At 42.4% G+C, this 15,718-nt stretch overlaps 1 protein-coding gene across 1 annotated transcript in view; it reads left to right on the forward strand.

Annotated features, from left to right (window-relative positions):
- Nucleotides 1–15,718, forward strand: part of ADAM11 (ADAM metallopeptidase domain 11) — a 79,316-nt gene that overhangs the window by 39,606 nt on the left and 23,992 nt on the right. The window contains exons 11-16 of the mRNA XM_040331241.1: nucleotides 36–202; nucleotides 4,406–4,490; nucleotides 9,765–9,855; nucleotides 9,949–10,000; nucleotides 12,654–12,753; nucleotides 13,598–13,669. Coding sequence (XP_040187175.1) covers nucleotides 36–202; nucleotides 4,406–4,490; nucleotides 9,765–9,855; nucleotides 9,949–10,000; nucleotides 12,654–12,753; nucleotides 13,598–13,669 — 567 coding nt within the window. The remainder of the gene's footprint in view (nucleotides 1–35; nucleotides 203–4,405; nucleotides 4,491–9,764; nucleotides 9,856–9,948; nucleotides 10,001–12,653; nucleotides 12,754–13,597; nucleotides 13,670–15,718) is intronic.

A 15,718-nucleotide genomic window follows, 5' to 3' on the forward strand; every position in this document is an offset into this window, starting at 1 on the left:
GCCCACCCTGGTTTATTCTCGGCTTCTCCTCTTAGATTTTCAGGGAGCAGTTAAATACCAGGATCGTGCTGGTCGCCATGGAAACCTGGACTGCAGGAGACAAGATTTCAGTGAGCGAAGACCCTCTGCAAGTGCTGGCCGATTTCATGAAGTACCGAAGCACAGAGATATCTGAACATAGCGATGCCACTCACCTCTTCTCGTGAGTCCAATGGGGTTAGCTGCACCTTATTATATAATCCATTAAGCATCCCACTGTTGTCACTTCTAGTCTTTATACATTACTCCAGAGTTTGGTTAAAGCTCCTTTTTCATCTGGTTAAACTATGTTACTCATACAGATAGATTAGATTGTAGAGCGCACACTGATTAATAGTGAAAAGCCATCTGCAACATAGTTCCACTTAAGATATGGTTTAGAGAAAGTTCCTATAACAGGATGGGATGTGGAATTTTGAATGTTGCAGAATAGATATGTATAACAAATATATGTTTCAGCCAGGTCAAACCCCAAACAAATGGAATATACAAGCACAATTGATTAAGTAAAAAAGGTTTATTACAAAGACATAGAAAAAAATATATATAGAAATTTGGACATATGTTTAAAATGTTCAGACAAAAAGTAGAAAAAGTACTAGTAGTGCAGAAAAACTGCACATAGTCTTCTTCAGACCCCACGTAGAAAGGTTCTACTATTTTCGCCGTTACGGCTTCATCGGGAACCCGTGGAGGGTGAGAGTCTATATTTTTGATTATTATAGACTCTCACCCTCCACGGGTTCCCGATGAAGCCGTAACGGCGAAACTAGTAGAACCTTTCTACGTGGGGTCTTTGTAATAAACCTTTTTTACTTAATCAATTGTGCTTGTATATTCCATTTGTTTAGGGTTTGACCAGGCTGAAACATATATTTGTTATACATATCTATTCTGCAACATTCAAAATTCCACATCCCATCCTGTTATAGGAACTTTCTCTATGTTACTCATACATTGTTCTAAACTGAACCTGTCCTGGGCTAAAAAGTGCCTGGGGTAACCATAGTGTTGAAGTGTAGAACCTTGTGGGTAGATGCAGATATTTGAGTTAGTCTTCAGAATGGTTTCCTGATGAACCTTCTTGGATCCTATGCTTTGGCTGTACACAAGGCTTGAGGTTAAGCCCCATACCTATAATTTAGCTGTCAAACGCCAGAACCTTAGTGGGCACTGCGGCTCTGACAATTGAATGACAGGGGCCATAAGAGGGCATTGTGTAATCTTGCTTCGAGAGAAGTCCTAGCCCTTTGTACAACATAGACTGCTGATCCAAGGGGCTCTACTCAGACATGATGATCAAATTGAAGACCAACCAGGTACTTAATGCACTGCACTTTAGCATGCCTTTTCAGGCTTGAACAGGTTAAATTGAAGATACTGCAACATCTACAGTTGTAGTGCCATTGGATTTGGGATAGTGGGGGTGTATTGGAATTCTCATAACCATAAAAAGCCAAAAAAAAGCCAGATTTCTAGATATTTAACGCCAAGCAACCACTTACTCACTATGGGCCCCATTCACCATCTTAAAACACTGATGTCCTCATCCAGACTTCCTGGAGAATACTGAGCGGTCCAAATCTGTCATAAGTTGATGCTTTGGCACAGTGCAGACTTGTCTTTTTGCAAACTATGGGCTGCTTGGGATTTCCTAGGACCCTACCTGAAAGATGGTGATGTCACCCTCGCCTAGGGTTAGGCATATTGGCCAACTTTTCCTCTACACTGCTTATTTTTGTGCAGCATTTTGAGTTTGGGAAGGGGGCCAGGGAACACGTGGTGTGGCTTTTGCTATATTATTGCAATGTCCGCTTTAAGAATTTGAATGCCCTTTTGTCTGTGTGCCCTGGATTTGCTAAGCCTCAGAATATACCAAAATCAAGTCATTTCTAGAACAATAAAATTGTCTTGTCATGTCCATAACACACGGTTGCTATGTACTATGAGATTTACCGGGGGCACTGGCCCTTATGGTAAACACTTCCCTGTCTAATATCAGAAGTAGTGCCAGTGGGCATAACGGTCAAGGTTTTGGCAGTGCTAAAACATGGGGCCTATAAGTGTGTCATATGTTTTCACTTCTTATCACATGCAATTGTCATTGGTGCATACTGTATGTCCTCTGCTCCACAAGATTTCCCTCTATGCCTTCTATCTTGTTATATAAAGTAAAAATGTGACTGAGAAACAAGTAAAAAGAGAAAAAAAAGTGCTTCTGTGTATGTTCTGTGCTTCAATAATGTTGTTTAGCGTTAATAACCATCTTGGTTAAAAGGCAAATAATGCAAATAATTGTTTTCTTTATTGCAAGCGATGTTATGTACTTGTTTCCTTATTAGGTTTATTTTTATGGCATTCTGCTCTGATTATCTGGAATAGTGATAGTCTGCAGCATGTTTACATTGGATATCTCCTCTCTGAGTTTGCCTTATGGGGGAACCCATTATCAGGCATCGATGAACAAATCTAATTACAAACCTAAAAATGAACAAGACTTCTGCCACTGTTATGGATATACATATAGATAGATAGAGATATATCAATATATATATATATACATATACATATAGGTAAGCTCAAAAGTCATACCCTGGCAGAAATTGTGAAATGTCATTTATCTTGAAAATATCGCTAATCATGCCAAAAAACTGTCTCTTAATTAAGGATATCAATCACATGAAGCCATTTATTATCACATAATGTTTTGGCACCTCTTAAAATCATAATGGTGATAGAAATCACTCCAAATGGCCCTGATCAAAAGTTTACATACCCTGACATTTTTGGCCTTGGTACTGACACAGAAGGTGGCACACACAGGTTAAAATGGCTATTAAAGGTTCATTTTCCATATTTGTAGCTTTTTAAATCGCAATTAGTGTCTGTATAAATAGTCAATGAGTTTGTTAGCTCCCACATGGATGTACTAAGCAGGCTAAAGTACTAATCCATGGGGAGCAGAATAACGGTCAAAAGACCTGCGTAACAATGTAATGAAACTTTATAAAAATTGAAAAGGATATAAAAAAGATAAAACCTTGAATATGCCAGTCAGTACTGTTCAATCATTTAATAATAAGTTTAAATTTGGGGATCTTTTGATGTCAGGACAGGTAGATCAAGAAAGATTTCAGCCACAACTGCCACAGGAATGGTTCGCGATACAAAGAAAAACCCACAGGTAACCTCAGGAAAAATATATGGGCTGCTCTGAAAAAAGATGGTGTTGTTTTTAAGGAGCAAAATACAATGATACTTGAACAAAAAATGAGCTGCATGGGCAAGTTGCCAGAAAGAAGCCTTTACTGTACAAGTTCCACAAAAAAGCCTGGTTACAATATGCCCAACACCACCTTGAAATGCCTCATTGGCTTTTTTGTGGCATTGGCGCAGTAAAGGCTTCCTTCTGGCAACTTGACCATGCAGCTCTTTTTTGTTCAAGTATCGTTGAATTGTGCTCCTTAAAAACAACCACACCGTCTTTTTGAAGAGCAGCCTGTATTTCCCACAGGTTACCTGTGGGGTTTTCTTTGTATCCTGGGCAATTCTTCTGCCAGTTGTGATTGTAATCTTTCTTGGTCTACCTGACCTTGGCTTGGTATCAAAAGATCCCCAAATTTTCCACTTCTTACGAAGGGATTAAACGGTACTGACTGGCATATTCAAGGCTTTGGGCATCTTTTTATATCCATTTCCATCTTTATAAAGTTCTGTTGCTTTGTTACGCAGGTCTTTTGACTGTTCTTTTCTACTGCCTCATGGCTCAGTGTTTAGCCTGCCTAGTGCATTCAAGTGAGAGCTAACAAACTCATTGACTATTTATACACAGACACGAATTGTAATTTAAAAAGCCACAAAAGTGAGAAATTAACCTTTTAATTGCCATTTTAACCTGTGTGTGAAACCTTCTCTGTCTGTACTAAGGCCAAACATTCCAGGGTATGTAAACTTTTGATTCAGCCTGTAGTTACTGCCTTCGTAGCCCCTTACATCCCTGGGGATACCCTGTCTTGCTGTTTCTTTAGTTTTCTTTTGATCAGGGCCATTGTGTGATTTCTGTTATCAATTATGATTTTAAAAGGAGCCAAAAAATTATGTGATAATAAATGGCTTCATGTGATTGGTATCCTGGCATGATCAGTCATATTATGCAAACTTTTGAGTGAAAGTGTGTCACACACACGCACGCACGCACGCACGCGTTGGCCAGTAAAATATGGAAACACTATACATGATTTGCAGGTGTGAAATAAAGGTACTGTCCAATGTATAACAATAAACTTAACATGCCATCTTGCTTTCAGCCAGGCATCATTCTCGCCCAAAATACTTCCACTAACTCTTTCTCTTTCTTCCCTTTTAGAGGGCGCACATTTAAAAGCAGCCGTAGTGGAGCAGCCTACTTTGGTGGAATCTGCTCTCTGACCAGAAGTGGAGGATTGATAGAGGTCAGTGTTCTTTATTTTCCACTAAAATGAAAAGACTGCAGGCCAGCTGCATGTTACCTACTTTAGAGAGGAATGATAACGTCTTTAAAGGGCTTGTAAAGGTACAATTTTTTTCTCTAAATAGCTTCCTTTACCTTAGTGCAGTCCTCCTTCACTTACCTCATCCTTCCTTCTGTTTTACTTTTACATGTCCTTATTTCTTCTGAGAAATCCTCACTTCCTGTTCTTCTCTCTGTAACTCCACACAATAATGCAAGGCTTTCTCCCTGGTGTGGAGTGTCGTGCTCGCCCCCTCCCTTGGACTACAGGAGAGTCAGGACGCCCACTAACACACAGCTCCTTTCTCTATCTGCAACCTAGAGAGCGTCCTGACTCTCGCGCACCCCTAAAGTAGCAGCGGATTCCTGTGGAAAAAAGTATTTTTGTACTTACAGTTTTGGTGTCTTGCGCGGCGTCCATCAGCAGCCTCGTCTGGTCCGGCGTCCGTCTGCGGCTTCGGGTGTCCTCTTCATCGGGTCCGGCGTCCTTCTGCGGCGTCCTCCCCGCTCGTTTCCCGCGAGTTTGAATACTGCGCCGTCTTATACAGAGCGCAGTACACTCGTGTATTGTCGGAAAATTGTATTCGGTGCGGCCAGCCTCATGTTGTGCACAAGTGTTTAGAGCCTAGTTGTTGTGCAGCTTTGTAACCACTAGATGGCGCCATATGTGCAAGAAGATTTCATGTCATCTAGGTATTGCTTACAGAAGCTTTGCCAGCTGTTACCTGCTTTACACGGATGACTGGCGCAAGTGTAACTATCCGCTCCAGGTTTTTCTTTGTTCCACCACACTGCACAACAATTACATCCCCGTATGCTTTATTAAACATTTATGCAGCATATGATTTATTTAATGTGCTGCAATTTTGGCAGTCTTGCGCTTCAAAATATCCTAGATCTCTGTTCATTTAATGATATGCTTTTTAGTAATCCGAAGGGATTTCCAGATCTATCTGGCTTCCAGAGAGGTTGTCTCTGGAAACCGGCGCCATCTCCGCTGTGCAAACGTTGGCACTTTTTTCCTACCCGCTTTGATAGAAAGTCTCTCTGCTCATAAGACGCCGCCAATTGGAAATCAGTGGAGCATTCAGTCTGTTGCCATGGCAACATCTGTTTAGGCAGGACTGGTTTTATATTATGTCCATGATGTTTTTTTTTTCTTTAACTAAAGTGTACCTGTCACTTGTATACTACAATATACTATATAGGAGGAGGATAGAGATGATGGTCTGCTTCATTTTTTTTAATAAGGGTTTTATCCTTTACCATTAGCCTGCATCATCATATACAGGTGATACTCGAAAAATTTGAATATTGTGCAAAAGTTCATTTATTTCACTAATGCAACTTAAAAGGTGAAACTAATATATGAGCGATACTCATTACATGCAAATCAAGATAATTCAAGCCGTGATTTGTCATAATTGTGATGATTATGGCTTACAGCTCATGAAAACCCCAAATCCACAATCTCAGAAAATTAGAAGATTGCATGCAATCAATAAAACAAGGATTGTACATAGAAAAATATGCTGGCCAATCAAGCACAGTAATCCCACAGTCATTGAACCAGGTTTTGGTGCTTTTGGCAGTGTGGGCAGGTGCCAAGTCCTGCTGGAAAATGAAGTCAGTATCCCCATAGAGCTCATCTGCGGAAGGAAGCATGAAGTGCTCCAAAATCTCCTGGTAGACGGCTGCGGTGACCCTGGACCCTGAAGCACAGTGGACCAACACCAGCAGATGACACGGCTCCCCAAATCAACACAGACTGTGGAAACTTCACACTGGACTTCAAGCATCTTGCCGTGTGTGCCTCTCCATTCTTCCTCCATACTCCGGCTCCTTGGTTTCCAAATCAGATGCAAAATTTGCTCTCATCAGAAAAGAGGACTTTGGACCACTGAGCAACAGACCAGGTCTGTTTTTCTTTAGCCCAGGTAAGACGCTTCTGATGTTGTTTGTTGTTCAGGAGGCTTGACAAGAGGAATACGACATTTGAAGCCCATGTCCAGGATCCGTCAGTGTGTGGTGCTCTTGATGCACCGACTCCAGCCTCAGTCCACTCCTTGTGAAAGTCCCCAACACTTTTGAATGGCCTTTTCCTGACAATCCTCTCCAGGCTGCGGTCATTCCTGCTGCTTGTGCACCTTTTTCTTCCACACTTTTCCCTTCCACATAACTTTCTATTAATGTGTTTTGATACAGCACTTTGGGAACATCCAACTTCTTTTACAATTACCTTTTAAGGCTTTCCCTCCTTATGGAGGGTGCCAATGATGGTTTTCTGAACAACTGTCAGGTCAGCAGTCTTTCCTATGATTGTGATTCCTACTGAACCAGACTAATGGCCCGTACACACGATCCGAATATCGTACGACGGATCGTACAACTTTTTTCGCTTAATAGTCGCAAGTAAAAATGAAATAGGTTATTAAAGTCACGAAAATTCTCATACGACCGAAAAAAATAATCGGAAGTGATGTCATGTGTTGTAATGTATTTGTATTGTATTTTCGGACGACAACTGTACTCACTAAACGAAAATCGTACGATCTGACATCGTACGAGGAAAATTTTTGGGCATATCCGATCGAATTATATAGGATGAAATGTCGTGATCGGCTCTCGAAAGTAGTGTACACACGATCCGAAAATTGGACGATCGTTTTCGTCCGATATTTGGATCGTGTGTACGTGCCATAAGAGACCATTTAAAGGCTCAGGAACCCTTTGCAGGTGTTATGGCTTAATTATCTGATTAGAGTGAGACGCTTTGAGCCTAGAAGATTGCACATTTTCACAATATTCAAATTTTCTGAGATTGTGGATTTGGGGTTTTCATGAGCTGTAATCCATAATCATCACAATTATGACAAATCACGGCTTGAACTATCTTGCTTTGCATGTTTCACCTTTTAAGTTGCATTAGTAAAATAAATGAACTTTTGGACGATATTCAAATTTTTAGATTATTACCATATTAAAGCTTAGGTTTATTAACCACTTAAGCCCCGGACCGTTTTGTTGCTAAATGCCCAGGCCAGGTTTTGCGATTCGGCACTGCGTTGCTCTAACAGACAATTGGGCGGTTGTGCGACGTGGCTCCCAAACAAAATTGGCGTCCTTTTTTCCCCACAAATAGAGCTTTCTTTTGGTGGTATTTGATCACCTCTGCGGTTTTTATTTTTTGCGCTATAAACAAAAATAGAGCGACAATTTTGAAAAAAATGCAATATTTTTTACTTTTTGCTATAATAAATATCCCCCAAAAACATATATAAATTTTTTTTTTCCTCAGTTTAGGCCGATACGTATTCTTCTACCTATTTTTGGTAAAAAAAATCGCAATAAGTGTTTATCTATTGGTTTGCGCAAAATTTATAGCGTTTACAAAATAAGGGATAGTTTTTTTGCATTTTTTTAATAATTTTTTTTTTACTACTATTGGCGGCGATCAGCGATTTTTTTTTTTTTTTTTTTTTTCATGACTGCGACATTATGGCGGACACTTCGGACAATTTTGACACATTTTTGGGACCATTGTCCTTTTCACAGCAAAAAATGCATTTAAATTGCATTGTTTATTGTGAAAATGACAGTTGCAGTTTGGGAGTTAACCACAGGGGGCGCTGTAGGAGTTAGGGTTCACCTAGTGTGTGTTTACAACTGTAGGGGGGTGTGGCTGTAGGATTGACGTCATCGATCGAGTCTCCCTATATCAGGGATCACTCGATAGATGCAGCGCCATAGTGAAGCACGGGGAAGCCGTGTTTACATACGGCTCTCCCCGTTCTTCAGCTCCGGGGAGCGATCGCGACGGAGCGGCTATAAACGAATAGCCGCGCAGTCGTCCCGGATCGCTCCCTGCGGGAATCCGCCCGCAGCGGGGGGGGGGGGGGATCCCGACCCGCGGAAAGGCAAGGACGTGCCATTTTGCGGACGGAAATAGTCGTGCGGCGGGCGTTAAGTGGTTAAAAAAATAAAAAAAATCCGCACAAAGGATGGTACTTTCAATGCAACGGGCTCCATGTGCTGCTGGCTGCTCTTAGTTGAAATCTGAAGCCTGCTGCCCTTCTTTCATACCCTGCGCAATGGTTATCTTCCAGTGCTGTGGGGTTAGTATGAATACGAGGAACTCTGGACTATGCCCGGCCTTTCTGCCCCCCATCAGTGACGTGTGGCCACGCCCCCTAACAGTAAGAATCGCTCCCTAGGGAACACTTAACCCCTGCAGCGCCACCTAGTGGCCCTTTACTGCCAGTGTCATTTTTACAGTAATCGGTGCATTTTTATAGCACTGCTTTCTGTAAAAATGACAATGGTCCCAAAATGGTGTCAAAAGTGTCCGCCATAATGTCGCAGTCACGATAAAAATCGCCGATTTCCGCCATAACTAGTAAAAAAATAATTATTAATAAAAATGCCATAAAACGGTCCCTTATTTTGTAGAAGCTATAACTTTTGCGCAAACCAATCAATAAACGCTTATTGCGTTTTTTTTTTTTTTTTTACCAAAAATATGTAGAAGAATATGTATCGGCCTAAACTGTGGAAACATTTTTTATATATAATAGATATATATCTATTTTTTTGGGGGGGGGATATAGGGATATATATATATATATATATATATATATATATATATATATATATATATATATATATATATATATATATATAATCCATCTCATAGCAAAAAGTAAAAAAAAAATAGATTTTTCTTTTTCAAAATTGTCGCTCCTTTTTGGTTTATAGCGCAAAAAATTGCAGAGGTGATCAAATACCACCAAAATAAAGCTCTATTTGTGGGGAAAAAAGAACGTAAATTTTATTTGGGGGCCACGTCGCACGACCGCGCAATTGTCAGTTAAAGCATCGCAGTGCCGAATCGCAAAAAGTGGCCTGGTCATTGACCAGCAAAATGGTCCGGGGCTGAAGCTGTTAATCTGATAGTTTCTCTGTGTATTTGATATCCCTCTCCCTGTACTCCACCTATTACAGCCCATACAATTATCTCTGACTGTGGTAGGACTGTAAGCTTAGAAGCCTATGCTAAGAGAAAAACGCCAATATTCCATTGCTGATGTTTCAAAAAATGTATTTCTCTGGCTGCAATATGTTCTTGTCAGTAAAATTCAGCATTTGCAGTCAGATTTTTCTTGAACTGAAACTGCAGTTGCTGCACATAACTAAAGAGATCTTATTTTTTTTCTTTTTATTCTTTTGCCCCATGTAGTATGGAAGCATTGGTGCCATGGCAGTGACGCTGGCACAGACTCTGGGACAAAACTTAGGCATGATGTACAACAAACCCCGACCGGCTGCTGGTAAGATCTCCCCTAGAGGGCTGGGCCTGGGTTAGATTGAACTTTTCTTCTGCTGAATGGCAGTGCAGTGGTAACCTGGCTTGTCCATTGCAGGTGAATGCAGCTGTCCGGATCTGTGGCTGGGCTGTATTATGGAGGACACCGGGTAAGTGCAGTATGACATACATTTAAGAGAAATCCGATTGGAAAGAATTCTCAATTTGGCAGAATTACCTTTTTCTACCCCATGAAGTGAACCTGCCAGAATAACTTTTCTAAATGCCATAATAGCAGGCCTGCAGACACGATTATTTTGCACCTTACTGTTGCTCTATCCCTATGATGGGTGGCCAAAAGGACAAGATAGCCCGACTCTGGAAAAACTATAAAATGACCCTTGCTTGTTTAGGACCTGGGAACATGGAAAGGAAGATTTACTTAACCCATTCTCCATGCTGCTGGACCAGTCCCTACAAAATCTTCTTTCCCATGCTCTAGCAGACTTCAGTGCATACATCATGAATTCCAGTGGCATGGACCAAAGCCTTGCGTTGGATGTGATGACATTAAAAGAGAAGTACAGTTAAATTTTGGATTGTGAGTAACGCGGTTTACAAGTGTTTCGCAATATCTCTGGCCACACGCAGTACTGCATACACTAGTAGCTAGATTCAGGTAGAGTTAGGTCGGCGTATCAGTAGATACGCGGACCTAACTCAGAATCTGCGCCGACCTAAGTTTAAGTGTATTCTCAAACAGAGATGCACTTAAACCTATGTAAGATACGACGGCTTGCACCGTCCTATCTTAGGGTGCAACATTTAGGCTGGCCGCTAGGTGGTGCTTCCATTGCGGTCGGCATAGAATATGTAAATCACTAGATACGCCTATTCACGAACGTACGCCCGGCCGACGCAGTACAGATGCGCCGTTTCCGTAAGAGATAGGCCGCCTAAAGTTAAAGATGCCCCCTAGGTGGCGTAGCCAATGTTAAAGTATGGCCGCCGTTCCCACTTCGAAATTCGAAAATTTTACGTTGTTTGCGTAATTCGTCCGTGAATAGGGATTTACGTCCACGTCGAAATCAATAGGCCCGTGCGGCGAACGTTGCCGCAATGCACACTGGGAAATGTTGGGAAATGTTGGCGGAACACGCCCCCTCAGCCTATTTTGAATTAGGCGCCCTTACGCCCGGCCGCTTTAGGCTATGCCGCCGTAACTTAGCAGGCAAGTACTATGTGAATCATGTACTTGCCTCGCTAACTTGCGGCGTAGTCTAAACAAGCTACGCCGCCACAAAGTTAGGACACCCTACGTGAATCTAGCTATAGCAGTGTAACTGGAACGAATTGCCTGAGTTTCCATTGACTCCTAATGGGGAAACTCGCTTTGATATACGAGTGCTTTGGGTTACAAGCATGCTCCTGGAATGAATTATGCTCGTAATTCAAGGTACTACTGTATGGGATATTTTTTTTTGGGGGGGGGAATCGTGCTTATGCAGCCTTGGTGGATCGCTCGGTTCTCACAGCTCCCTGAGCAGAGAGCTGGTGCCTCTGCTCTGCCCCCTTCCCCTCGCTCACTGGAGAATCTGGGCTGTGGAGGGTACGGGAGCGGCCACTTAGGCTCTCAGCACTTGAGCCAGGTGACAGTCCAGGCATGTGGGCAGATCCCAACCATATGGTCGCAATCTTTCCAAAACCTGGACCAGCTCTGTGATGTCAGCCAACAGTGGGTCACAGGATTCCTTGATCCACAGCAGAAGTACAGCCAAATGAGCTTTGGCCGTACTTCAACTACCTGCCGTATAGTAAAATGACGTTTGGTGGGATCTCCTCTTGTTCTGGGACAATGTCGTATGAAGTCGTCCCAGTGTCATCGCTCTCGCCGGAGCGCAGCAACTGCGGGAGTGCTGTGTCCCTGATCTCGGTAAAGAGCAGATGACGTGGCTCTTTACCCATGTGATTGGCTGTGTCCAATCACAGCCGATTGCATGTAAACACGGAAGTATCGTTTATCGGCTCTCCTTGCTTCACACTGACAGAGTGTACTTGTATCTTCATTTTACATGCAATATATGCTTTTAATTTTGGAGTTTTAGCCTGGGTTCACACTATTGTGAACACAGACATCGCATGTGATTTGCATCGCTGCGCCAATCGCATGCAATGGCTAATGCAAATTCAGCTATACAGTTGTATGGCTGAACTTGCATTGGATTTGCACGAAAATGTGCAGGAACCTTTTTTTTTCTCGCACTGTAATGGCATGCGATTCCTGTCCGACTTCACAGTTCGCAATGCAATTTACAAACCAATCTGGGGGCGCCATTAACTTTGTATTGACACCCGCCGCAGTTCGCAGAGGGCAGTGTGAGAGATGCGATGCGGGAACCGACACTGGAATCACGCTGGTTCCCGCATCGCAATAGTGTGAACCCAGGCTTAATAAATACTAAATTTTGGGTGGTGGAGCTTGGCACTCTCTCTCCCGCTTTCTTTTTGGTGTTTACATGTTTTGCTGGTGGGAACGGTCCCAGATCTTGCATGAAGGAAAGAATGCTAACCCTGTCTTCATATGAACTTTTCATGGACTTATTGTTCCAATATAATCATTTTTCCTTTTTTGTGTTCTACGATTTGAATTTGTGCGCCAGCACAGTTTTGCGCCTGGGTGTGCATACCTGACAACATTAGGGTAGCGAGTGCAGTTTATTTATCTAGGTAGCTCTAAGGTCATAAACTCCATGTTTGTCCAGTCTGTGCTCCTCCTTGGTTGTCTCTGCAAAAATATTTCCTAACTTTATTCTCTCATTACAGGTACCACCTCCCCAAGAAGTTTTCCCGCTGCAGTGTTGATGAATACCGCCAGTTCCTGCAAAATGGAGGAGGGAGGTGCTTATTTAACAAACCCCTTAAGGTAGATCGCTGTCTTCTCAAGCCTGACTGCTGGTGCTGATTGAGCATTGTACAAAGCAAAGGACTGCAGTGTTATATATTTATAATGACATGAAGTTTGGTGGCAGCCCTATTCACATGTGTGGGTATGCCAATCAAAAACCCACCCATAAAACCTGTGTTACTCTAGCACTGATGACCTTGGTACCCAAGTGCAAGGAGCAAAGTTCCAAGTCCTTATTAACAACAAAAGTAACAGGTTTACTTGCTTCCCACACACCTATACTGGCATTCCATCCACCAGAGCAATACGAAATACCTATTTATGAGGGGCATGTGACCTTCTTGGGCAGCACTGGGTCTAAACATCACCCCGAGGACAAGGATAGAATCCTTTAAAAATGAAAACCTGTTCATGTATGTACCTGCAAGTGTGGCTGTCCCAGACTGCTTTCCTTCAGCACTTTTCTTATACTCCATATGGAATAAGGACATTGTTGGCAGAACACATGTCATACTATAAAGATTGGTATACTATAGTGTTACCTCCGAGGAACATCAGTAGCTCAAGCACTGGAGTCTGAAGCAAGGTCAGGGTGAGGAAAGGCGCCCTGTTGAGGTCACTTTTTGTAATCTAATTTTTGACAAGAGTAAAAAGCAATTGAAGCCATGAAGTCCATGCGAGTATGTGTATTTATAAAGCTCATCCTATTTGTCAGATCTGTGAAGTTTCCATCTGTCACCTTTGAACTTCAAAGATGACAGCTGGCTACTATGGGCAGCCCAGATCGTGTGTTTTATATCAGCAGCATTGTTGTGTATTGTGCCGTCCACTTGCATTATCAGTGTTCCATTTCCCCTCTCAGCTGCTGGACCCTCCATCCTGTGGGAACGGATTTGTGGAAGTGGGGGAGGAATGTGACTGCGGTTCTCCTGCTGTGAGTACATAACTGACACCTATTACGGTCTTCCATCTGTAAATGCCATTAATCTGTGCAGCTCAGGATTGTATTTAGTTCACATAGTTAGGTTGAAAAAAAAGACACAAGTCCATCAAGTTCAACCATAAAGAAACATTAACGAAATCTGAGTAAAACTGGACTGAAATGTACAACAAAATTCTACACAACCTTTTAGTGCAACGGTGTTTATTACAATTCTATGGTTTCTTTTTTTGTGTTAACACTTACCTGGACTAGGGAAAGTGCCAGGTCCTCTATTCAGTGGTCATCAACCCTGTCCTGCAGGGCCCACTAACAGGCCAAGTTTGCAAGATAACTGAAATGCATCACAGCTGATATCATTTGCTCCTCAGTGATTGCAGTATTCTAGACTGCATCTCCCCAAGGTAATACATAAAACCTGGCCTGTTAGTGGGCCCTGGACAGGGTTGATGAACACTGCTCTATATACCAGGGGCCAAAAGACATGTACACTTGCCTTTCCTGCACACTTCTGCCTCAGCTACTTCCAGGTATGGGGGGGGGGGGGGGGGTTTGGATGAATGAGACACTCGCCTGTGCTTTCTGAAATGCTCAGCTCTCTGGGCCTTGTCAATCATCAGAGCAAAATGTTGCTATGTGAAGACAGGTAGGTTTGGACTTTACATTTTCAGATGCTGTTATGTTTGTTCCACATTTTGTTATGTTACAGCCGTATTCCGAAGTGGATTAAATTCATTATTTTCCTCAAAGTTTTGCAAACAATACCCCATAATGACAATGTGACGGGAAGTTTGTTTGCAAATTTATATATATATATATATATATATATATATATATATATATATATATATATATATATATATAATATATAAAAAAAAATTGCATACATAAGAATTCACAGCCGTTGCTCAATACTTTGGTGAAGCACTTTGGCATCAATTACAGCCTCAAGTCTTTTTAAGTATGATGCTACAAGCTTGGCACACCTATTTTTTTGCAATTTCTCCCATTCTTCTTCGCAGGACCTTTCAAGCTCCTTTAGGTTGGATGGGGAGTGTCGGTGCATAGTCATTTTTCAGATCTCACTAGAGATGTTCTGGGCTCTGGCTGGGATACTCAAGGACATTCACAGAGTTGTCCCGTAGCCACTCGTTTGTTATCATTGCTGTGTGCTTAGGGTCGTTGTCCTGTTGGAAGATGAACCTTCACCCCAGTCTGAGGTCCAGAGTGCTCTGAAACAGGCTTTTATCAAGGATGTCTCTGTATATTGCTGCATTCATCTTTCCCTCAATTCTGACTAGTCTCCCAGTTCCTGCCACTGAAAAACATCCCCACAGCATGATTCTGCCACCACCATGCTTCACTGTAGGGATGGTATTGGCCAGGTGATGATCGGTGCCTGGTTTCCTCCAGAAATGACGCTTGCCATTCAGGCCAAAGAGATCAAGCTTTGTTTCATCAGACCAGAGAATTTTGTTTTTAATGGTCGGAGTCCTTTTTGGCAAACTCCAGGCGGGCAGTCGTGCCTTTTACTGAGGAGTGGCTTCCGTCTGAACTAGGGTTGCCACCTCATCCCTTTAAAAAGAAACACATCTGAATTACACAGGTTCTGTGGCTGATTAAGGTGGTAATTAAACTCACTTGGTGCCTTATCTGCATTAAATTAGCCTCAGAATCTGTGTAATTCAGATGTGTTCCTTTTTAAAGGGATGAGGTGGCAACCCTAGTCTGAACATTACCATAAAGACCTGATTGGTGGAGTGCTGCAGAGATAGTTGTTCTGGAACATTCTCCTGTCTTCACAGAGAAACGCTGGAGCTCTGTTAGAGTGACCATCAGGTTCTTGGTCACCTCCCTGATTAAGGTCCTTCTTTCCCAATCGTTCAGTTTGGCCAGGTGGCATGCTCTGGTGGTTCCAAACTTCTTCAATTTACGGATGATGGAGGCCACTGTGCTCATTGGGACCTTCCATGCTGCAGAGATTTTTCTGTGCCCTTCCCAGATCTGTGCCTCAATAAAATCGTGTCTCGGAGGTCTACAGAC

The sequence above is a fragment of the Rana temporaria genome, chromosome 12, assembly GCF_905171775.1.
Source record: "Rana temporaria chromosome 12, aRanTem1.1, whole genome shotgun sequence".
Taxonomy (NCBI): domain Eukaryota; kingdom Metazoa; phylum Chordata; class Amphibia; order Anura; family Ranidae; genus Rana; species Rana temporaria.